The sequence below is a fragment of the Telopea speciosissima genome, chromosome 3, assembly GCF_018873765.1.
Source record: "Telopea speciosissima isolate NSW1024214 ecotype Mountain lineage chromosome 3, Tspe_v1, whole genome shotgun sequence".
In the NCBI taxonomy this organism is placed as follows: domain Eukaryota; kingdom Viridiplantae; phylum Streptophyta; class Magnoliopsida; order Proteales; family Proteaceae; genus Telopea; species Telopea speciosissima.
In genome coordinates, this window is record NC_057918.1 from 32,151,089 (window position 1) to 32,177,099 (window position 26,011).

Genomic DNA, 26,011 nt, shown 5'->3' on the forward strand with positions numbered 1-26,011 from the left:
CACTTGACTATACCCTTTTGCAACCAGCCTAGCTTTGTATCTTTCCACTGTACCATCGGATTTATACTTGATGGTATAAACCCATCTGCATCCAACTGGAGTTCTCCCCCTGGGAAGATCAACTAGTGTCCAAGTATTGTTCTTTTCCAGAGCCACCATTTCCTCAGACATTGCTTGCATCCATTTTGGATCGGATAAGACCTCTGTGATATTTTTGGGAATGGAAGAAGACTCAAGGGTAGAGGAAAAGACAATACATGTAGGAGAAATAGAGTCATAGGAAACAAACTGGGCTTAGGGTTAGTACAGGCTCTCTTCCCCTTTCTCATGGCAATAGGAAGATCTAATTCAAAAGGAGAAGTATTACCTGACTGAGGAGGATGAAACTGAGGATGTGGATCCAAAGAAGGGTTTTGGCAGGGTTGCTGTCCCTTCAACGCATACCAGGGTTGCTTTCCTTTTCCCTTCAACAAGCATTCACCTCTTGTGAATACAACATCTTTGAATCTTATTCCCTTGTATTATTTTTTTCCTGCTAGCACCACCACCACTACTAGCATCAATATCAACAACACCATTAGCATCAACAACATCCACTTCTTTGTATTTTCCAATATCAAATAGGAATGGGGAAGTAGAGGTAGGCAAGGGAGATAGAAAAGGAATGGCATCAGCATCCTGTTCACTTCTAGTACTCTCCCCTTGAAGAGGATGCTAAGGAAAAGAAAATTAAGGAATAGATTCAAAGAAGGTGACATCTTTGGAGAGAAGTCGCCTTCGGGAAGGAGGATGGTAGCACTTAAACCCTTTAGTTGAATCAGAGTAGCCCAAGAAGATGCACTTGAGAGCTCTGGGATCAAGCTTGGTGCGGGCTGATTTGTTGACATGAACATAACAAACACAACCAAAGAATTTTGGAAGCAAGGAGAAGACTGAGGATTGAGGAGAAAGAAGAGCCCGAGGAGACTTGGAGCCAAGGAGTGGAGTTGGCATCCGGTTAAAAAGAATGGCAGCGGTAAAAAATGCATCAAACCAGAAAGTCTTAGGCACATGCATACCAAAGAAAAGACCCATAGTGATTTCTAACAAGTGACGGTTTTTTCTCTCAGCCACCCCATTTTGTTGAGGGGTATCAACACATGCCAATTGATGGATGATGCCATTAACAGTAAAGAACTGTTGGAGCCCCCCATACATGTACTCACCCCCCCTTATCAGACCTAACAATTTGGATTCGAGTACCAAACTGAGTACTGATAAATTGATAAAAATCCTTGAAAGCGTCACAAACATCACTCTTTTGTTTCAACAAAACAGTACAAGTAGACCTAGAATAGTCATCCACAAATGAAACAAAGTAACGAAATCCAAATAAAGAAGTAGTAGGAGAAGGCCCCCAAACATCAGTATGAACAAGAGAAAAAGGTGCAGTAGATTTATTACCACGAAAGGATAAGATGTGTAACAATGTTTAGCAAAAATACAAGATTCACACTGAAAAACATAAGAAGAAGGAAAAGAAGTAAAAGTGGAGTAACTGTCTCCTCATAACAACAAAAGAGGGATGACTCAAACGTTGATGCCAAAGCATTACAGATTCCAAAGTACTACGGTCACCCCGACCATAAATATAAGTTGCAGCAATAGATTGATCAGGTAACCTTGGTTCAAGAAGGTGGAGTCCTCCTTTTTCAATCCCACTGCCAATAGCCCTCTTTGTCTCCAAATCCTGAAAAAGACAATAGGAAGGAAAGAAAGTGACACAACAATTTAAGGATTTGGTTAGGTGACTCACGGATAATAGGTTAGTAGCACAGACTCGAGGGAAATAGAAAGAGTAACTCTCACATTACCCTTACCAGAGACAGAAGAAAGGGAACCATCAGCAACCCTTACCTTGTCCCAGCCAGAGCAAATGGAGTAGGAATCGTAATACTGTGACATACCAGTCATGTGATCAGAGGCTCCAGAGTCAATAAGTCAGGTGGGTGCAGTAAAAGGAGCAAAAGAGACCTGTAGAGCTGAGGCAGAAGTAGTTGACCAATAGCTAACCCTCAAAGGTGAGACATCAGCTAGCGGAGGGCTGCAATATCATCCTGTGAAAGGGAATCAGAAGCAAGCTGGGATCTGGATGTCTCAGACTTAGATGTCATAGAGTGAGCCCTAGCCCCCCCCCCCTCACTTGCCTCCATGGGTACTAGATGAACCACCACGCATACTAGGGGGTTGCCCATGAAGATCCCAACACATGTCCTTGGTGTGTCCCAGCTTTCCACAGTGATCACATTTAAATCTCTCACGGTGATCTCCACAAGTTGGCCCTTGGCCTTTCCCCCCACTTTTCCAGTCTCTATGGGAACTAGAAACAATAACAGATCTCTCTGTTGATGGTGCAACATCCATAGTTGTTCTCCTGGTTTCCTCACTTTGCAACTACATACTTCATCCAAGGATGGAAAGGGAGACCTCCCTAGGATCTGTAGACAAATGGGCTCATACTCTAGATTGAGCCCACCAAGTAGAGAAAAGAACCTTTCAACTTCTTGATTCTTGTAAACCTAGGATTCATCCTCAGAGTTGGATAATTGAAGATACCTGTAGTGATCATATTCCTGCCACAGGCTGATAACAGTGTTGTAGTATTCAAAGATGCTCCTATCACCCTGCTTCATATTGGTGACCTTTTGGTGGATTTGGTACTCCTTTGCATAGTCACTAACTCAATCAAAGGTCCGGGCAACACTGTCCCACATATCCTTGGTAGTCTCCTTGTCCATAAATCTCCTACTGATCTTAGGTTTCATTGAGAAAACCAACCAAGTCATAATTGTGGAGTTCTCAGTCTCCCACTTCAGGTATCCTGGATCAGTAGTAGCAGGCTCCTTAATAGAGCCAGTAATATACCCCAATTTTCCCCTACTACGCAGGGACATCTTCACAGAACGGGACCAATCCAAGTAGTTGTTATTATCCAATTTCACAACAGATATTTGGGTGTTGGGATTGTCAATGGAAGCCATAGTGAGGAGACCACTTGCCAAAATTGGTCCACTGACCTCATAATCAGCCCCAGACATAGTAGACATGGTACCAAAATACTCAACAAAACAGATTGGTGTCTTACACAACTGGGGAGTAACCTCTACCCACAAACAAGCAAGAAATCCAGCAAACAAAGAGAACAATACACTGCCCAAGCAGTTCCAGCAGCAAAAAGGAGGTAAATCCTTAAGGAGAACTCAAATCAAACACCTTGGGTGCATCTCAACATCATTCTAGTAGTCATCCATCACATAATCATAAAAAAAAACTTCCAAAAAAAAGCTTCACTAATAACCTTCAAATGCAACAAGATGTAAACAATGCAAACCTTCCATTATAGAACCTCATAAACACCCAATGTGTTGGCTGCCAACAACGAAGAGAGCAAACAAGCAGCAGAGCAGACGGTACTGTTGGAGCAGCAGAAAATCGAGCTATGTTCCTCAAAACTGTGACCTACTTCAACCGAGTGCTAGGGGGTATGAGAGGATACCCCCTAGGCGATCCAAATGCAGCAAACCTCATCCCAAATGGTTGAGGGAGCAGGAAGAAACCAAGAGAAATGTGGAGGTGCTGGCAGTAACTTGAGGAGCAAAGTTTAGGGCTTCAAACTTCTGCAGCAGCATCTCCAGCTTCAAAATTCATATGTTGGTTCAAGAATGGAACTCTAGGAGATGTATTACTTCACATTGTACAGCCTCTAATGGAACCCTCTATCCTTTTAGGGTTCCAAAGAGAGGTGCAAGATAAAACTGAGAAGCCGACTCTCAAACCAGAGAAACTGGCTTTGATACCAAGTTTGAACTTAAAAGAGGACAGATTCTAGTACGGGAGAAGTAATTTACAGCAACAAAGAAGGAGAAGAAAAGGAGAAGAGATTGGGAGAATAATAGTTTATGTATGTTGAGTGATTCTCAACACACATATTCACTTCATTAATCATTTCTAAGAATTACATAGACCTCCCTAGGAAGGTAAATAGAAATAAAAAGCAATAACAGAAATACAACTTCACCATGTCTAATAATAAGACAATGACAGAACAACCCTTATACAACCATTCTAATAACTCTAACAAGCACAAACTACCAATACCATCTCTAGTGACCAGTTCTGATAGGACCTGAAGAAGGCCCTTATATTGGAGCCAATGTAAAAGTACTGAGGATGGTAGACTTTGAGAAGAAGGCTACCTTGCCACATCTGTATGCAGCCATGGAGATGGTGAAGGAATGTATGAGAGAAGCGTTACCTCGAGGTGGGAAGGCTCACCTGAAAATTGTTGTGAACCGATGGGAGAAGCACTTCATGCAAACAACACATAGAGCTGGTGCATTTTCTATGTTTAGTCAAGGTACTTAAGTTAATTTACATTCCATTTACATATTCATAGTATTGACAAGTTATTTATGTAATACTTAGTATACTATCTCAATCCCAAGTATCACTACAAGCGTTGACTTGCAATGGATGAATCACTGATTTAGAGGAAAATGTGGTGGCCAAGTTGAAGCCTAATGCCCTTAACCGTACTTGTTCTGACCACGCTCCACTTTGGCTCTCCTTCTCCACCTCTACCACTCGGGGATTTTCAGCCTTTAAATTCCAGCAGATGTGGTTATTGCATCCAGATTTTCTCGACTTCATCAAAGGTCAATGGGCTGCATCAGTGGGTGGGTCCCCCCTTATGGTTTTATTCTTGAAGCTTAAAAGGCTTCGTGGCGAGCTTCGTAGGTGGAACAGGGAGGTCTTTGGCAATGTGCATCAAAAAGTTAGAGATGCGGAGGACTCAGTGTCCAGGACGGAGGTGGCTTTTGATTTGAGGGCCAGTGATGAGGCGAGGGTGGGGTTTTCGGAGGCAAGGAATGATCTGCAAGGGGTACTGCTTCAGGAGGAAATTTTCCGGAAACAGAAATCCAAAGTTACTTGGTTGAGGGAAGGGGATCGAAACACAAAGTTTTTCCACTCCATGGTGAACATCAGGCGAAGGCAGGCTGCTGTCTCTAAAATCAGAGGGGAAGATGGTGAGTGGATTTCTGACCCTGCAAGGGTACAGGCTGAGGCGGTGAGCCATTTTGCGGGGATCTTTACCTCTCAAGGGTGTTTGGTTGACGAGAGCTTGCTGGCTTTGATTCCCACGGTTGTGACCGAGACTGACAATGCGGCTCTTCTTCTTGCACCCACCTTGGAGGAGGTGAAGGGGGCGGTTTTCTCCTTATCATGTGATAGTGCGCTGGGCCCTAATGGCTTTTCGGGGTACTTCTTCATGGCCTATTAGGAGGTGGTGTGCCTTGATGTTTGGGCTGCCGTGGTGGACTTTTTTTAGGGTGGGGACCTTCCCAGAAGCTTCACTTCGGCCAACCTGGTGCTTATTCCCAAGAAAGAAAACCCGGAGGTAATGGCTGATTTCCGCCCTATTAGCCTCTGTAATTTCTCTTACAAGATTATTGCCAAGATCTTTGTTTCCAAATTGGCAGGGTTACTCCCATCTTTAGTGGGGGAGGAACAAGGAGCTTTTATGCAGGGAAGGAGCATCCAAGATATAATCTCTATTGTGCAGGAAGTTACTCTTGACTTGAACCGGAAGACAAGGGGGGGGGAATGTGATTCTAAAGATCGATATGGCAAAAGCATATGATCGGTTAGAGTGGAGTTTCTTATGGCTTGTCTTGTCCAGTTATGGATTTAGTGAGGCCTGGATTGCTCTTGTCCGGAAGACGGTGGAGAACTGCTGGTTCTCAATTGTGATGGGTGGTAGTCAGTCCTGCTTTTTCAAGTCATCCAAGGGGGTGAGGCAGGGGGATCCTTTGTCTCCAGCTTTATTTATCTTGGCCGAGGAAGTGCTGAGCAGGGGCATCAAGTCCCTTTTTGTGGAGGGGCATGCGCCTTACTTCCGGCCGCTTAGGGGGTGCCCTGGGATTTCGCACAACCTGATCGCTAATGACACTATTATCTTCACCAGGGGTTTGAAGAGCTCACTCGGGCAGATTATGGGGTTTCTTGGTAGATATGAAGCTTCCTCGGGGCGGTTGGTAAATAAGCAAAAAAGTTGCTATGTGATGGGAGAAAAGGCCTACTTGGCGAGATTTCAGATGGTGGGGGCGGTTACGGGGTTCCCTGGGAAGTCTCTTCCAATTACCTATTTGGGAGCCCCTCTGTATGTTGGGAGGATGAAGATTTGTTTCTTTGACGGCATTGTTGAGAAAATAAGAAGCAAGGTGGCGGGGTTGAAGGGAAGACTATTATCCTCTGGGGGCCGGGTTACACTCCTGAGACATGTTCTCTCCTCCATTCCCATCCACATTCTAGCAACGTTGGTTCCTCGGAAGGCAGTCCTTCAGAGGCTTTATGGGATCTTTGCTGACTTTCTGTGGGGAAATTCTGAGTAGGGGAAGCGCAAACATTGCGTGTGTTGGGAGAAAATTTGTAGGCCACTGGAGGAAGGGGGTCTGGGGATAAGGCGGCTGGAGGATGTTGGTCTCTCGCTCAGGCGTAAAGGCCTTTAGAGGGTGCTCTCTGAGCGGTCTCTGTGGAGTGATTTTTTCAGGGCAAAATTCTTTAAAAATCTCCACATTTCTCTGGTAGAGTCTCATGGTGCTGGGTCAAAGTCTTGGCGCAGTACTCTGGGCCATAAAGGTTTTCTGCTTGACAGGTCAAGGTGGTTGTTGGGCTTTGGGGATGTCTTCTTCTAGTTAGATAATTGGACAAGTGCAGGCCCGCTGATTGATCATGTTGACAATGGGCTTCTTGTGGATGTAGACCTACGGGTCAGGGATGTCGTGGATGCAAATGGGCTGTGGAGTCAAGACATTGTGGTACACATTGACTAGGCTGCTATCAGGGAAACGCTGGCAAGCTTTGCCCTCTTGGCAAGGAATGATGTGTTGGCATGGACTCCTTCTAGTAATGGTTGTTTCACAACTAAGTCTGCATGGAATGAGGTGAGGAGTGTCTCTCCTGTGACCCCTTACTCCAGGTGGATATGGAACCAATCGGTCCCCTTGAAGGTGGCTTTCTTCTCTTGGCAGCTTCTCAATGGGAAGATTCCCACTGACGACTCCCTTATGCTGGTGGGAATCCCTTTAGCCTCGAAATGCAATTGTTGTGGGAGCCCTTGGAGGGAAACTTCTGATCCCTGCCTGGTGACTGGTGGTACAGCTACCAAGGTTTGGGATCATTTTGCTAGCATTTTTGTCATTGACTCCGTTCCCACTCAGGACATCAGAGGAAGACTTACGCAATGGCACAGTTCAGCGAATTGCAGAAGTCTTAGTGCCTACATCACAGGAATTCTACCTTCCTTTATTTTTTGGGAGCTTTGGAAAGAGAGGAACAACAGAAGGCATGGGAAGCGACGGCGCACCGCTGGAACAATTGTTGAGCAGGTTAGGACCTGGGTTAAGGAGGCACCACTCCCTACCAAGGTAGGCAAGGGGGGATCGGCAAGGGACATTTTGATTCTTCAATGCCTTGGGCTTCAGGCTCCAGCCCCTAGGCTACCACGGCCTACACCAGTGTATTGGTGCCCCCCCCCCCCCACTTTTGTTACAGTAAAGCTGAATGTGGATGGTGCATGTAGAGGCAACCCAAGTCATGGCGGGGGTGGAGGTGTCATTAAGGACCCCGGTGTGATTATTGCTGTCTTCTCTAACTATTATGGCCTTTGCACTAACTCGATTGTGGAGTTAAGAGCATTGAGGGATGGTTTGGCTCTTTGTCAGGAGCTTGGTCTCAGGGACCTAGTGGTTAACTCAGATTCTGAGACTACGGTCAGAATGGTGAACAGAAAGAGGTGTGGGATGTGGAAGGGTTGGTACTGGCTCCAGGAGATCATGGATCATATGTCTTCTACCAGGGCCTTGCTGTCCTTTGCTTTTCGTGAAAGTAACAGGGCAGCGGATTGACTGGCAAATCTTGCTTGTGAAACAGTTTCGTCGGCGAAGTTTCAGCATGGTTCCCTCCCTTCGGGGACTTTCCAGGGGATTCTTAGGGAGGATAGGGTTGGGCTGCCCATCCTCAAGCAATAGCACACTTAGTGTTGATACTTTTTGTAGGGTTTGGTTTTGTGAAGTCTTGAGTGTCTTCCCTCTTTGGATTGAGGTAAGGTGGTATGTCCCCCCCATGTATTCTTTATTATTTCATTTGATTTTGAAATAAAATGCTAGGGGCTGGCCCGGGTCCCGGGTAAGGTTCGGGTTAAAAAAAAAGTTGAAGCCTAATGCAAGCATATAGGTGAAATGCAATAATGAGGTAAGAATAGTACCTAATTTTTCCAGTATTTATAAGGAATGTAGTTATTAGATTTTGTACTGATGTGAGGCAAGTTTGAAATGAGTATAGGTAAAGACCTCCAGGGATGCTCTTGGGAGTTTCAGTTGTGCAGCAGGAAAGTCTGCTAGAGAAAACACAGAACCTAATAAGTCTACTACATTATTCGCTATCTTGTCTCCATTGAATTCCTATACTTATGTACCAAGTACAATCACTCAACATGAATAATCTTAATATTCTAATGCAAGTGAATGGTGGGTGCTCTATGGGAGAGATGCACCTAACTTGAAAAAGATAGCAATCAACATGCTCTCCCAAACTTGTTCCACCTCTGGATGCGAGCGTAACTGGAGTACATTCTCACTCACCCCTCCAAGAGGCAAAATTGATTGTGTCACAACAACTAGAGAAGTTAGTATGTAGTATATGTGCATTATAACATGAGAATAAGGATCCAACACATACACCAAGGCATGGATGATGATGATAAAGATCTGATCAAACTTACCAACATTTTCCAAATTGACTCAGATGATGAGGATCCCCTATACCCGTGGGTCAAGGATGGAGGTGACCCTGTTATGGATCAGGCTGATGGTAGATCTAACCCCAAATGGGTACTAATATGGACGAGTATCTCGAGAGGGCCGTGTTCATTTCACAAACACCCCGACCTTTCGAGAGGCAGCCTAGCAGTGAAGAAGGAATCTAGTGGCCAAACTCGCGCACCATCCCCGTCTGATGGGAATGGTGATGGGGGCATGCACGAGGGGTACCACTATCGGGAGCGAGAGCCGGATCTAGAGTGTCAGTGTGCTACATAGGTGAGACTCAATTCACTCATGCCACACAGGATGAGTCACGTCGTCACGGCGATCCAAGTCGGTGGAGGGGTGTCATGTCGATATATCGACATGTTCCCCGCCATGGCGATCATATCGACCATGTTTTATTTTTTATTTTCTCCATTTTAAATGTCATTTAGTATGCTATAATATATACCCTATAACATCAAAAATTAACATGAAAGTGTACTACTAATCTACTATGGTTTAACTCATGAAAGTGTAATATCCATTAGTGTATAAGAAATCATGGATTATCAAATAATTGATAGCAATAGTCTTGCTGATAATAAAGTTGAAAAATCATGAGAGTTGAGATATGATTCATATGAAAGTGAGTACAAAAGTAACAAAACAAAAAAACAATTACAAGAACGTAATTTATATTGAGTGAATAAAGCTAATAAACAACCCATCTAAATAAATAAAAAATAAAAAAAAAATGCTGATGTGAATATGTGTTTGTGTATTAGCCAATAGTGTATTAGTGTTTTCTGTTTGATGTTTTTTTATTTTTTTTTATGTTAAGGAAAAAGCATTAAAATAAAAAATGGTTAAAAAAAATTATTGTTAAAAAATTAAGTTTTATAATTTGAAACAACCATGTCGCCCGATATGGCCATATGTCGTGGTATGGCGTCCAAGGCGGCTCCATGGCGACAACATGGAGGCCATATCGGTCGATATTCTTACATCATCCATATCGATGGTCAATATGCCCACTTCTCCAGCGATATGACGCCATGGCGGCAATATGGCGACGCCATGACAACTATGGCATGCCCCCACACATGCAGGCTACACTCAAGATGACCACAACGTCGATTCATACCACCACCTGAGGAGCAACATGATAGCATGGAGTCCATGGACATCAATATCATGAGCTTGACTAACGCTCTTAGAGGCCTAAGTATGGAGGAGAGTGCTATGTTGGGGGCAGTGGCGTGCACCATCATATGGATATGGCACGGGGAGCATTGGTTTTGACTATATTAGGTGATGCAGATTCATCACAGAAATGGGCTTATTTCTTTAGAAATAAGTCTAGGGTTGGGTTATATGTAAGTTGGGCTGGATTAGGATTCTACAAGTCCAGCCAGATTTTGAGTCTATTTCTTTTAGTATTTTAGTTTCCTAGTCAGTTTAAGTTACCTAATAAGTTAAGGGATTGGGTTAAGCCTTTCCTTTTTAAAGTAGAAGTCTATTTTTGAGTCTTTTATAAAAGGTTGTAAGGGGGCAAAGCCTTGAATACGAATTTGATTAATAAAAAAAACTTTTGCTTGTTGGCTGTCATTGTTGCTGCTCCTGTGCTCCTTGTGAGTGTGCATCCTTGTGGTTCTATCAAGGTGGAAAGGGATTGGTGGAATCCAATCGACTCCTTGCGCCGTGACGGCCGGGAGGATCCCAATTCGAAGGTGGTTCTATCCTTCACTTCTGTCCAAGCTGCTGTTAGTGGATTTCTGCTGCAACTTGTTCATTAATTTCTTCTTCTAATCCTCTACTCCCTTCCCCAATTGATCTCCCTTTATTTTTGCTTGAATTCCATTAAACCCTAATTCCATTAAACTCTAGATCTTGCTGCTCAGCCATATTTGTCCATCAAAACCCTAATCCCCTCATCCTTCATTAATTTCCCCAAAACCCACAGTTGATCCTGACTTACTGCCCAGTTTTACAGAATTTTCAAAACACTTAAACTTCTATAATACTTACATTATTAGAGTCCTATAAACCTGCCTAACCATACCCCCTAAGCCCCCCTTCCATTAACCTAACCTAAGCCCTAGATTTGACCTAAAACTTAAATTCTGTCCTACTGAAACTGCAGAACCAACAGCCCCTTAGTTCCATGTTATTGGTCCTGGTTTAATTGGCTTCTAGTAGGGCTTTACCCTATCTAGAACTACATTACTAGGTATGTTAGGTTTGGGCAGTTTAGCTCATCATCTTCATTATCCTCTGCCTCTGAGCACAAGGGTCAGCACACATTGAGTCAGATTTTGTGGACAGCATCTTCGAGTTCCCGGTCCTCAGCCATACATGCCGATGCCGGTTCTGGTTCCACATGCACCATCCAATATCCCTTCGTAACAACTTTAGGATTCAATGTTGCCATGTTGAAAGCCAATGGCTCCCAATCAAGTTCCTTACAGTTTGGATATATATATATAGATATATATACTAGTTTAGGTTACCTCCAATACATTAATCATTAATGATTCCAATTTATAGGGCTGTTGTGGACTACTTTAAGCGTTCTTCCGCCATACTATGACATGGCCAGCTATTGTGATTCAATCAGAGGAAAACTTGATTCAGAATCAGCAACATTCTAGTGATTTTCATCCAGCCCGGCACTTGTTTCAATACTAGAAGTCTAGGATTCTAGGTGAGCATAGGGGTGACTCGTTGTTTGTATTGTACTATTGTTGACTTGGATATATTTGACTCTTTGTAACAAACCATGTATGATCCATGTTTCAAGAAATGGATTAGAATTTGAAATTGAATCATTCCTAATACATATTTAACTTGTTTTACTTGAATTATATGTGTTCCGACTACTAAACAATGAGTGGAACAGCCCATATTAGAGAATGTAACAGCATACACTACCAACTTAGGGTTTGAAGCCAAACTACCATTTGGATGTGATTTTTTAAAATCTAAGAGTTCCACTATGTTTAGAGGGCCTAAATTAGGATGTCCTACAAGTTTCAGGACCTAATTTTGCGATTCGGCCCCCAAAACCAATCATCGAAACAAAAAAAATACATGTTTCAACCGAAATTTAGGTTTCTGTCGAAACATTTCAGTTTCGAGCTTGGCCTAGCAGTCAGACTTTTCCCACTTTACCAGTCGGGACATTCTGATAAGTTAGAACAGCCTGTCCATCAGCTCAAGACTTTACCACTGGGTGAAATGGATCATCCAGGTCAGGGATTTGTTCATTTAGATTGTACGGTCCAATGGGCCATATTAAAGCACTGGATCCAGTTTCTCCAAAGCTCTCCAGCATACATAACTTCAACTGTAAAATCTTTTTGTAGAGGTCATTCCTTTCTCTCAAACTTAGGGTTTCATTCAACTAAGCTAGCCAGAACCATTATCAATTATTAATTGTAATATTAAATCTTCGAAGCGTTATGACAGAACAAGTAGAGCACTCTTCTTAATAACATAGTTTAGCTCACCGGCATAAGGAACATCCACCAACATCAGCTTCTGAGGTATTGACAATTCGTATGCATCTCTGGGATATTTGCTCAATAGGATCAACTCCTAAAACCCTTCCAGCGGCCATAGCATTCATGTTATGCTGAACAAACTTTTCTTTTTGGAACATATTTTGGCAATATTTACAGTACCAATTACCACGAGGGATGCTTGACAGAGACACACAATCTGCAAAAGGCCATTATGGAAAACACATTAAAAGCATTCGTAAGCGAAAGGACAGGAAAAAAACAACATGACCACTCATAAACACTGGCCATAGTTCAATTATTATAAGATGCAAGGTTTATACTCCAGGTCAGTATTTGATGAATCAAGTAGCCACAATCCACAATATCAGCTACGAAGCAACTTTAACAGAATAAGCAACCCAAGCCAATAAAAAAAATTTGTCTAAAATACAATCATAAACAAAACAGTTAGAGAACCTTTAAAGAACCTACATAGGATTAAGGCCAGACGAAGGCCCAAAATTTCACAGCAATCAAGAACCTACATAGGAAATTTTCATTTTTTATTTTTTTTAATACCAACACTACACTTGCACTTCCTATCTAAACCTATAATTCACAACAGACCCTAATCAGTCTCCTTATGACTTTGCTGAGAAATTTATGGAATACTGTTGCGATTCTTCTGTTTTGTACTACTGTAGAGGATAATTTGGGTATATGGCCTTATATGTATTGGTTATATCAATTGGTTTATAGACCAGGGGCATACTTGTAATTGTTTCCTTTCTCTATTATAAATGTCCTATTGCTCACGGTTACGGTGTACTGCCTAACCATGAGCCAGTTTTCTCCCTAGGGCTCCCAACTTCTTTTCTCTCTTCTTCGTCCACTTCACTTTCTTCTTCTTCTCCAAACCTACGGTTCTGGTTTATCTTCTTTAGATATTGTTTCATGGTATCAGAACAGGTTTAATCAGTGATTGCTACCTTTTTCCTACCTGTTTTGAGAGTATCTTCTTAAGTTTTCTTCTTGTGGTTCACAGCCACCTAGGGCCTGCATGATAACACTTCTGTTTCTCTATTTCTCTGTTTTTTTGTTCCTGGGAACAAAAAAATAAGAGAAATCCGTTTTTTAACACCGGTTCATTTTTTTGTTCCTGGGAATGAACCGGGACAAAAAAGTTGCGGAGAAATAGAAAGAAAAAAAACTCCAATTTTAAGCTTCTCTGTCCCTGAAATAAAAGGAAAAACTAAGGGGGGAGTTGCTCTTCATTGAGCACATGGTCAATTTGATGGGCAAAGCAGTAATTTCATGTTCAAAATAAAACACAACCTCCAATGCAACTTCCACCACCACCGCCACTACCTCCACCAATTTTTTTGGTAATTCAATGGTCTTTTTGAAATCTTATAGAAGGTCCAGAAACAGAATTGATTGTACATAACAAACACGTTTCTGTTTCTTTTCGGACCAAGAAACATAAATTATTATGCGTTAGCAAACGCAATTTTTTGCCCAGAAATTTGTCTCAGTAACAGAAATACAAAAAGTCATTTCTGTAATAGAAACAAGGCCCAGAAACAGAAGTGTTATCATGCAGGCTCCTATTGCTTCCCGTCTTTACCATGAAACCCTAGTTGGTAACATAAGAAGAACTCGGGTTTTCAGTGTTGATGGTGACTACTGTCCTATTGATGGTGACCACTTTCAATTGTGAGAAATTTCCCTGCAACTAGAACTGTTTTTCATCCTACCGCCAGTCCCTGAGTTCAGTGCTAACCATTCGATTATTTAACTGCCCTTCCCTTCTTTCATTTTTCTACGTTGTCCTTTATTTTATTTCAATTCCAGAATTACCCTTGCTTTAATTGTTCATTTCACATTTATCCTCCCTCCTTTTATTTACATAAATGGACCTCTAAGAGCCTGTTATTTACGAGTCTGCCACCCTATTTGGTACACTTGGAATAAATTATGAAATTGCCGTTCCTTCAATATAATTGAGTTTCTATTGCCATATGTGCGCCCATAGCACCCAATTTAGAGTATTGGACCCCTAGATCGCATCAGTTTGGGGTTGCAATTTTTGAAGATTGGAACTTTCATGGAGTGGTGTTGTTGTTGTTGCTCTTAAGTAGATGCTACACATTGTATCATACTGAATGTTGGTTCTTTCCTTGTGAAGCCATCCTTTTGTTGTTGTTGTTATTGGAGATTATTTGTTCCGATTTGTGTAAATCTGGCTTATCTGGGATTTTATTTGCTACCATTATTTTTGGTGTGGGGTTCAACTGCAGCTGATCTTTCATGATGCTGGTTATTGCTGCCATATGATGATGAATTATCCTTTGGTGTTCTCCCCTGGCATTATTTGTCCACATGTAGTGCTACACGTGAGGGGGAGATTAGTGTGCTTGTGTTCGTATTGCTACCGGAATGAAGTCCTCTCTATAGTTACTGGCATCTACGACTGCTATATATGTTAGGTGTTCCACAACTAAAGCTGGATGGAATCGAGTATTTGAGATCTTGTTTTACTGAATTAAGAAGGGCTGCAGAGAATTGAAGAAGAGGAGAGCGATTCAAGTTGCTGAACCATTAAACTTCAAGAGGTTACCATGAATTAAGAAGAAACAGAGAAGTTGATTATAAGGTGAGTAAATCATGTCTAAGTATAGTGATGTAGATCAAAACCTGAAGAAGAAGAGGCCAAACACTGTTCACGTGAACAGTGTCAAGGCCCCTTAATTTGCCTTGGTGAGATAATTACTAGAAGAAACCGTGGGGGCAGTTTTGTCAATGTCTCAAAGTCTTTTAAACGGAACCGATGGAGACAACTTAAAGGGTGGGAACCACAACCAAGGAGTTCGGCTGCACCTATTAAGCCATCTAAATTGGGATCCAAATGATTCAGTTGAAGAGATTTGAAGGCGCTTTAGAATCAATTAGTATAGTAATTTCTATTTTCGTGTCAATTCTAGTTACTATTTTATTTCAGTCAAGTTAATTAGGAAAGTTTCTATTTTTTTAGATTGAAGTTAATTAGTTAAGTTTTTATTTTCTTCTTTCTTGAGGAGCAAGTTTTGCCCACTCTATATTTGTAATGGCTTTTAGAAGCCCCCCACGATTTGATTATGATGAATGAAAATATTGCTTTGTTTTGCTGCAAGAGTGATTTCTTCTCAAGTTGAGTGATTGACTTATAGGGCTGAAGGAGCCTGGCTGAGAGAGCCTAATCCATCTATCCCCCAACCTTCTAGACCTATTTCTCCATCTTGTCTGTCTCTCCATCTATCTCTGAGTACTGCTGTGATATTGAGATTGGCCAACCATCCAGAAAACCAATCGGGTGGTGCTGCTGTTGCTGGAGACATCCTTTCCTCATTGTGATTGCTGCTACTGGGTGTGCCTTCGACTGGGGCTGTTGCTGCATCTTTGTAACTCTTTTGGCTGCACCTTCTATTTTCATTCCACCCCCATAACTTCACTTCTACCCATCAGAACTTCATCAAACTTGCACTTGCAGCAGAGCCCCCTCTCCATGGATCCTACACCCAATCCAAGTTTGATCACCATCACATGGCTGGTTTGACCTGCAGAGAATTAGTCTCTATTTTGGGAGTTGCTGTCTTATCTTCCAGTTCAACCATCAGAATCAATTGAAACCTTCAGCAGTGTTTCTACCCTATACAAGCATCATTCGATGCAAAGCTGGGGGAATTCATTTGGCTGGTTTGGTTGATTTCATATACTTTCTAATTCTGCCTCTTGTTTCAGTTTTGGGTTTATGGGTTTATCGATGCTACTGTAGAGTGGTTCTTAGCTGAACCTCTTCTACATTATATAGTGTTGCGATATATAAATGATATGTGGTGAAATGATTGAATGTTGTATGTTAACGAGTGATATTATGTTCCATCTAAACTGGATGCTTAACATGATAGTACATGTATATTGATTAATGTGTTACTATGAAATGTTAAGATGAAATGATAAGATGCATGTGACAAATAAATGTGGAATGAAATTCTGATTTGTACTATGTGTTGATCTATGTATGAGAATGATTTTATATATATGTCATGTGCAAGTAACGAATGAATATGGAATGAAAGAAAAAGAAAAGAAGAATGTGAATGAAAAAGAAGTATATATGCTTGGTGGTTTATGGTAATTTTTAAAATACCCTTGTGGCTACCACCCCTTTCCAGTAGGGGGTTATGTACTGGATGAGGGTCTTAAAAGAGAAACAGAATAGACGAGGGGTCCTCCCTTAGGGTCATGGTGCCTGGACACATGGAAGTAGAGCGCATCTATAATGCCAGGCCAAAGTGCCTAGGAATGTATGTAGTCGACTACCACCCTCATCTGTTTGTGCACTATGATAGTTCACCAAGTGGCCAAGACCTGATCTAATTAAATACAGAGTGAAGTTTTATGGGGTGCCATTTATGTCTCCATTCCCTTTATTGTTCTTTTGAATGCTTATGTGTATAAGATTGTGTACCTCACTGGGCGTAAAAGCTCACCCTAAATATGTTGATGTTTTTCAGATGATTAGTCAGGTGTGGAGGCTTATAGTAGTAAATAAATTCCGCAACGGTGTAAGCGAGACTGGGATTTATTTATTCTTATTAATGTAAGATTGTAACCTTCTGGGTCGGCGCTTGCGAGAGCAGTGCCTAGAATCCTGTTTGGGTTCGGGACGTTAGAGTTTGGGTATATGGGCTTATTTGTATTGGATCATAGGCCATTATATGTATTGTTTTATGGACAAGGAATATACTTGTAGTTATTTCCTTTCTCTATTATAAATGTCATATTGCTCACAGTTAGGGCATATACTGCCTAACCGTGAGCAGTTTTCTTCCAGGCTCGCATCTTCTTTTCACTCTTCCCCTTCTCTTTCTTCTTATTCTTCTCCAAACTTGTGGTTCTGGTTTATCTGCTTCTGATATATTTTTCATACATTTGGTCCATCCCACTTGTTCAACTTAGTAAATTTAAGCAAAGCTAACATTCAAGTTTTCCTGAGCCAATTGGCAATCCAAACAGAAAGCCAAGTTGGATCATCTAAAGCTTAATACAGACTTAAAGAAAGAGACAAACTAGTCTCCCAAAAATAAAGATGCACAAACGGGACTACAAAAGAAGCAGAAAACGGCGACCACTTAAACTAGCACACAAATTGAAGTCCTTCAGTGTGGGTGTGATGTCGATCAATGGCAGAAATCTGCCCAGATTTTTGTCTTCATCGAACCAGCTAAGAAGGCCATCTGTCCAGTTGATTTCCCTCCATCGATCCAGCATATTTTGTGGAGGATTCTCCAGATTTTAAGAGGTTATCGTCCAGCAGCATAAAGGGGACTTATTTCCAGAAATAAAGTAAGAGTCAATCAGTTATATTTGGGATATTTAATTGGAATCAAGCAGTTATTTCCAGCACGTTATGAGATATCGACCAGCAGAAGGGGCCCTATGGACAGCTTGCAAGAGAAGAATTTAAGAAGATATTCTCCAGATCTCGTGGACCCCACAGCCAGCTAGTCTGGTGAAGAATTTGGAGATAATTTAGGAAACAATTCCAGTCTTGCGTATTGACTATTTTCTGGGAAAGTAGGTGACTGAGTGGAATATCCTTTGGAAAATATTCTTCAGATCTGGAGGGCCCCATGGCCATTGAGTGGAGAAGCCTTTGAGGATTTACACAGCCTTTTTAGTCCTAGGTTTCAGTAAGTATTTATGTCTTGCGTAGGGGATTTCATTAGACTAGAGAAGTTTCTATTTTATAAGGTTTCTTTTATATAATGGGTAGTTTCTATTTTAGGATTCCTTATTTGTTATTTGATTAAGTTGTATTAGGATTTTATTTTATTCCTAGAAATTGTCTTAGGTTTTATTATAAATAAGTATGTGGCCGAGTAGAAAAGGGACAGAAATTGAAGAGAAAAGAACTATGGATGAAGCTGTGAGACGCGGCAATGGTGAGAGACCATGGGTGAGAGGATGAGAGGATGAAAGAGCCGACCCCATCCCCCCTTCTATATCCCTTTCTTCTTCTTTCCTATCCTTTGGTGTTCTTCTTTCATATGTAAACAGAAAATAGCAATAACAAAAAAAGAGTTTCAGTTATTCAACTTTTTTCTTTTATTGTATTGACCCTGCTGCAATCAATCTCCCGCTGGTTTCCCTGGTTCGAGGTCGAGCTTGCATTATGGTGTTGTTACCTTTTAGGAAACAGTGTATCTACATTCTGAGAATGATATAGATTGGAGATCCTAAACTTTGGAAGCAGGTCACCAAAAGTGCTATGAAATAATGGACCCAGTTTCCTCAAAACCTTCTAACTTGTAACAACAGAATTACAGCAACAAACTAAGAACCTTATTTACCTCATTTTCCCCTTTATAAAGCTCACAATATCTGAGAACTATCACATACATTCATTTAACAAATAGGGCCTCGTTTATGAAACAATAAAAAAAGGTAAATACAAGATTAGTAATCCACAAAGAGTAAAGTTCACCTTTGTGAAAGGCCCTGGGACATCCATCACAAAGCAGAAGATCCCCACCATCTGCGCAGATGGTGCAGAGGTCATCATTATCTTTAGAAGAAAGTTTCCGACCTTTCGAAAGAGAAATCGACAATTCATGAAGTGACACCCCATTAGATGTGAAAATGTGTAGGTAGCTGTCAAAACGTAAACCCAAGTTAAAGTGGAAATGCTGACTCAGATAGAATTAGAGTTCAGAAAAAAGTTTTGCTAATATTACTCACGGTTTCCGACGAGAAGCCCAACCAGCATGTGCTTCAAACTGCGATGGACTGACCTGCTCTTGAGAAAACCAAAAATGTCATTAACATCACTAGGATATCTATGAAATAAAATTGTATAGGAATTAAATAAAGTACCTCACTGTTGCAACAACAACAGAATATTCCAAAACCCTTTTTATAACCCTCAAGCAATTTCTGTCCAACAACAGGGAAATATTCATCACCAAAAGAGAATCTACAAGTAAAAAAATAAATAAAATTAGATTTATTTGCAGAAGTTGCAAAAACCTGTCCGCGTGCATAATAAGCCACTTCAGTTCCCTCGGGTAAACCACCTTCCTCAAAGACCAACTTATGCAATCTCAAGTCTCTGAAATAAAGACATAATAGTTTGACGCTGTTTAGTGACTTACTAAAACAGAACAAGAACACATGAAACAAATGGACGACAGCGTATATAAATTCACAGGAACAAAATACCAACTTTCTTGTTATCTTCCCTTTACTGCTATTTGATTTTGGTGATAACATAGGCCTTGAAGCACTGTTAGAAGATTTTGGAGTTAGCAACGGCTTTGATGACCTGAAGCAATCCATACACAAGGTGATTAGAGATAAAAATGATATAGAAAATAGTATAAGAAACTGTGAAAATGATGCACGTAATTAAAATACTTAATGTGGGCATATTTCGGTGGCTTGGTATCAAGCTTCCTAAAAAGAATCCAACTATATAGCCAGTGACTCATCTAGGTTATCAAATGAATAGATAATCCAAAATTGAAACCATACAACAGGAACTTATTCTAAAGCACATTTTATTCTACTAAACTTTATCAAATACCAAACTCCATCAACTACTTTTCGTGAACCTAGATAATAATTAAAGGGAATAGTTAAAATAGATATACATCTCATTTGAAAGATTTTAACACTTCACATCGAATTTTACTGGACAAGGGGTCAAACCATGGGGATCGTCATTGATTTCAAATAGGCTATTAGAAGAAAGAAAACAAGACTTCAGAAAGAAAGAATTACTCGTCAAAGGATCAACAATAACTAATATAACTAAAATGAAACAGCAAGAACCAAAATATAATTCTATCATATTTTCACCTTAATGGAAGAGATCTTTGAGAGGGGGGGGGGAACCAAGATGGTACCACATGTACAGGATATGACACTTAGGCTGCAAGAGCATACCTAGCAGTACCACCAGTCATACAAGGTGAACTTTCTTGACATTCCTGTGCCACTATGCATGAACTGCATAAAAACATTGACCTCCTAGTGCGTGATGGAGTAAAAGGTCCTAGAGAACATTAAACACCAAGAGTATTACATTTAGAAGAAAATCAACTCAATAGACTACTGGAACTTATCCTAACATTTAATCTCAACCGCACCCCCCCCCCACCATCTTAATACATCCAAAGTATGAGTGCAAAGCTCACTTTTGCAATTCTGACATATGGCAGCATCTTTCTGACATACAGTAGCATCTTTTACAGGCGACGAACCAATTGCTCTTTGAATTGTTGCTTCCAACGCGTCCAAGGGAGCATCCTTGCATGCATTCATTACATCACGGAGGCTGTTCCCATTCTCCAAGTAAATATAATCAGCCGGACGCTTATTTAAACTACCAGCATGCTGCTCAAACTGGAGAGGAGTAATAACCTACATAAATTGATATACAGAAACATACGTCATTGACTCCTAAAAGCTACACCAAAACAAAGTTACCAAACTAATATAAAATTCCATATAGAAGTATGCTAACCTTGCGCTCCTTGCAGGAATCACAAGAACACAAAATTCCAGCGTCTTTAATCACTCCCCGAATACCTCTCTACAATCAATTTCCATCAAACAAGTCAATATATGCCATAACTTTGATACATGTGGAAAGATGGGGCAATGGAGAGTGAGAAAATTGAGAGAGGGACGTGCAAAACTTACCTTATTCCCCCGAAGGAGGTACTTGACAGCCAGTCCATCGAGCATACCAGTGTCGAGGAGTTCCCTGACCTTTGACGGGAATTTGGTCAGGGCAATCTTTTTCGACATTTTCATTTCTAACTTCTTCTTGAGTGATGCTGTCAATGGGCTGACAACATCAGTAATTTTGCCCTCCCCTCCTACAATAGCAATAGTCTTGGCATCATCTGATATGACAGAACCACCTTTCTTTGATGTTTCATCCTTGGCATCTTCTGGTACGACAGAATCACCACCTGCAGAGGCGGAAACCTCCATTGGTTCTACCTTTGGCTTTAAGGCTGAGCGAGTAAACCGCCTCGGTGGCCTCTCCAGCGAGACATTCGGTACCTCGCTACAACTATCAATCACCATTGGGGATTCCGCGCAAGTCCCTTCCTCCGTTTGAGGTCTTGTAGGATCACTCTTTGGCTGCTCCTCTACGTCTGATCTCTTCTGGTCCGTATTACGTTCCGACAAAACCTCTCCCACGGCCTTCACTTCTCTTGCAGGTGTCGCCGGTCTCACCAGATCACTCTGGTGATTCTCCTTGCTCGGAGATTTGACCGATTCACTCATTGGCTCCTCTTTTGGCTCATTACTCTTTCTCTCCTTGAGATCTTCCGACGCAACAGACCCACCATTTGTCGTCTCTAAGACCTCCACCGGCTTTGCCTTAGCTTTCAATGCCGAACGAGTAAATCGCCTGAGTGGCTTCTCTAGCAATGCACGCTGATTTTTTATTCCGTCGTCAATCAGCATTGGGAATTCCATGCTACTCCCTTCCTCTTTCAGAGGTTTCAAAATCTCAATCTTCTCCCTCTCGCTTGGAAATTCAACCTGATCGTTCTTGGATTCCTCTGGGCCGTCGTTCTTCCGCTCCTCTTCGCTCAAAACTTTAGCCAGATCGACCTCGGGCTCTTCCCCGGGTACGGAATTGTCCAACTCTCTCTTCTGTTCCTCTTCAATTTGAGGCTTTGCAGCATCATCCTTTGATTCCTTCTTCGCATGCGAATTCTTAAATCTCTTGTTGTTTGAATTCTCGGAAACTGCATTAGCAGTGGGGCTATTTTGAAACTTTCTCGCTCTAGTCCGACCAAGTGAACCAGACAGCTCGGATTGAACCTTCAAGGCGAAAGCGAATTCGCGTTTAAGACCAGTTCGAACCCCGGACAACAACACGAATTGCTCTGCATCCGTGCCGTTAGCCATCTGGCTCAATAATCGATAGATCTGCTACCCAATATACATCTACAGGGCCAAAAAGGGGCTTCTGCAATCCACAAACCCTAAAAAACGAGAGAAAGAAACCCTTTTTCGTCGACCAGAAACGTAATTCGACAGGGAAACTTCAATAGTAGACTCTTTGGCTTTCGATCTCAATGTCTTGAAATCGATACCCCAAAATCAAAGATCCTCTGCAACAGATCCGGGTGAGGGAAAATCAACGTTACGCATGAATCTTTTGATCGACAGAAGGGAAAACGATTAAGATCGCTGAGGAATAGACGCTAAAGTCACCAGTTTCCTTGAAGGAATTGCGAAGAGATGCGAGAGAGGGGAACGGAAAGAGGAGATAAGCGGCTTCAAGGGGCAAAAACCGTAAATTATTTTCTAAGGAAGAAAACAATAAGAAAAGCCAGAGCCGAATTGACTAAAAAAGCCACCTACTTTTTTCTTTTTACCGACACACGTCCCCGTAAAACTCTACCATCAGCCGTTATGAAATATAAATAATGCATAGGGGTATTTCGGTTCAGTAACTGGCAAATGAGACTTTCCCTTTTGTTGGGAAAATTTTTTGTTTTCCTTTTCTTTATTTAATTGTTTATTCTTCGACCAACAAATTTTTTGTTTCTTCTTTCCTACTTCTTGAAAATTGAACGCACGAAGGCTGACGGCTCACTGTGGCCAATGGAGCTGCAGCAGTAACAGCCAATGGGAAGAGGATCTTTAGATCTAAGGGTCAGAGAAAAAGAGATACTCACATTAGATTATCTACAGTGTGCATGTGAGCAGCACGTACGCGTACGAGACGCTGGCTTGGAGACGGATCGTACCGTATGTAATGACGATGTCAGTCGCGGGAAACTAATTACGTTTTTCAAATTTGCCATTCCGAATTTGCAAGAAAGCGCCAACCGAATGATAGATTTCCACGTGGTAATTTGAAAACATATAGCCGTTAAACTTACTGGAATTTCGAAAATGCAATAAAATAATACCTTCTATAAGGCTTAGTAGTTAGTAGTGTCCATACCCTACTCTCTAATGGCCCATTTGGATAAAGGGGAGAAAGGGGTGGAATAGTTGTTAGGCTGAGTCCCACATGTTGGTAGGGGTGAATAACAGAAAAATAAAGTTACGAGAAATTTAGATTTTCCCAGTGTTTGTTTGGCTTGGCTCTGTGAAGAGTCTTTCAAAAGGAAAGTGAGACGATAAATAGCGGATGGGTGAGGAGATGGAGACGAGTTGGAGCAGAGGGACAGGATGGAGAAGAGAGGTGCATTTTCTACCCTAGAAATCTGCAGCGATGGTAGCTTCTGGTTTACCATCCTATTGGCCCTCTTTCTTCTCCCTTGTGGCCTCCAAATCCAATCACCTCCATTCAAATCTTATCAGTCTCTTCATCAAATCTCTCCTTGGCCTCCCCCCAGTCGACCTGATCAAGTTTCTTATTAGTCGACCTCGCCCCGTCTACAACAAGGGAATGCATTTGATGGTCTCCGCTGAGTTGATTTTTGTTTCGCAAATAGATAAAAGTATGTACCTACTCCCTCTTCCCCACGATTAGAGTTGAATTAATAGAAATTTCTTAGTTTAGATTGTTGGTTCCTTCTTGTAGGAGACCATTTATTCTAATTTGGGTGACACATCCCTCTAATTTGATTTCTTCTTAATCAAAATCTATCTCTCACTTCATCTCTCTCCTCTGATTCTCTCCTTTTTTTCATTGTTTCTTCCTTGCTTTTAAGGTTGGGAGGATCCTTGGTTTTTTAGTCAAGTATCAGTTTACTTGATCTATTCATATCTTCTTCATCCTAGTTCTCATTCTTTCCATATTTGATACTTAAGACTATGTTACCAATATCTCTATAAATCTCTAGAAATCTAATCTCTCTCTCTCTCTCTCTCTCTCTCTCTCTCTCTCTCTCTCTCTCTCTCTCTCTCTCTCTCTCTCTCTCTCTCATTCATGTTCCATAGAGAAGAAGGGTGAGGAGAGATGCCCTCAACCATAGCACCAACACTGAGAGTGAGGCATGCATATGCGCAGACTCGGCTGACGATAAACATCCCATCACGAGCCTTTCTGTTGGTTCGGCGTGAATCTATACACTGCGATGTGCACAATCAAGTTGTTGTATGAGGAGTTTTCGATGTTATCACAATCAAGTTGTTGTATGAGGAGTTTTCGATGTTATGCGAACACATTGTATGCCTTGGTTTGATACCGATCGAGAGTAATCCTGTGCATCCAAATGTCACACAACATGAAGAAGACGATCAAACAACTAAGGATTGTCCCGCCATTTGGGATTCTGATCGGATGATCATGGATAAAGATTCCATTTACTTGGTCTCTAGCTTCCCAACTCCCGTGTTGACGGACTGAAAATGATCGGACAGTCATTGTCTCACCCATAGTTTGACCAATGATTGAAATTCCCAGAACGCTGTCGTTGTGGGACCCTGATAGGATGTATCACACGTGTACCATGTACCTTACAAAGATTACAAATAACTCGCTCTGGTGAAGCATGTGTTTCTATCACACAATTATAAAGATTGGACGGATCTAAATTGACCCATGTGTGGAATCTTCAATCGGACGACTATTATTGAAGCCGTCAAGTTTGTTACATGCCAAACTGTCACATCACTGCTTGGGAAAAAGTCATGAAAAATTTGGAAAAATGTACTTTTGCCCCTATTTCGATTGTCAACTTCAAGTATGGTTTTTAAGCTTGTATTAAGTCCAAATTGGTAGCAATTTGTTTGTTTTTTTTTTTTGCATAATTCTCAAAAAATGAGCCAAAATGTGGATATGCAATGAGAATGAAGTTCCAGTAAGCAAAAGATCCCCTTTCTTGCTATTAAAGATGCTTTGATCTTTATGGTATGTACTTTGATGTTATGTACGCAAGGTATTGTTTGCCCATCGAAGAGGAAGTACATGGTGGGAATACACAGGGTAAGGCATTCCAAATTTGTAAAACCTTAATTTATGGTGGTTATGGGTCTGATGTTTGAGATGATTGCATTATTACTCGTAGCGCATTCGGTTTTATTTCTACACATCGAGGCAAGCATTCATCAATGAGATTACACAGGTTGAGGTAATTCGCATTCGTAAATCCCAAAATTTATTGTTCTAGGTTGTGTTGAATGTTGAAAAACCTAGACCATCAATGTATTTGGGCGAATTGTTATTTTTTGATCTAAAATTGTCACACCCCGGCCCGGTTATTAAGGGCCAAGTGTGGCGGGATGTCTCTGACATCCAACCAATCCCCAAGGATCACAAGTGCAGTACCCTATTCACAATCATTGTTCACAGATACAGTAATCAGAGGCAGCGAAAACAATTTAATTAATAGAGATAACATCATTAGTAAGAGAAGTCTAAATGATATTTCATTTATATAAATGATAAGGCTTGTGATACAACTATACAGTTCTCAAAGGTAGCACAGAGTAAAAGTATACAAGAAACTATTCTATAACTATATAAAGCATTTATAAAGCATGAAAGAGTGGGGAGGTAGCCTGGACTATCAAGCCAAGATCAGGAGGTTGCCCAATCATCACGTGCGCACGAAGTATCGTGCACTTCAAACTCCAGCGCCGCAAATCCAACATTAGAAGTAACTAAATCACCTGAAAAATAAGGATATC

The 26,011-nt window shown here is 41.3% G+C and overlaps 1 protein-coding gene across 1 annotated transcript in view; it reads right to left on the reverse strand.

Moving 5' to 3' along the window:
* LOC122654750 (remodeling and spacing factor 1-like) overlaps positions 1-22,735 on the reverse strand; it is a 34,110-nt gene extending 11,375 nt beyond the window's left edge. The window contains exons 1-10 of the mRNA XM_043848986.1: positions 21,098-22,735; positions 20,919-20,987; positions 20,590-20,815; positions 20,339-20,447; positions 19,617-19,715; positions 19,421-19,502; positions 19,268-19,327; positions 19,133-19,185; positions 18,879-19,045; positions 12,356-12,566 (exon numbers count right to left, since the gene is read on the reverse strand). Of these exons, the coding sequence (XP_043704921.1) occupies positions 12,356-12,566; positions 18,879-19,045; positions 19,133-19,185; positions 19,268-19,327; positions 19,421-19,502; positions 19,617-19,715; positions 20,339-20,447; positions 20,590-20,815; positions 20,919-20,987; positions 21,098-22,327 (2,306 nt within the window). The 5' untranslated portion in view covers positions 22,328-22,735. The remainder of the gene's footprint in view (positions 1-12,355; positions 12,567-18,878; positions 19,046-19,132; positions 19,186-19,267; positions 19,328-19,420; positions 19,503-19,616; positions 19,716-20,338; positions 20,448-20,589; positions 20,816-20,918; positions 20,988-21,097) is intronic.
* Positions 22,736-26,011: the final 3,276 nt, after the last annotated feature.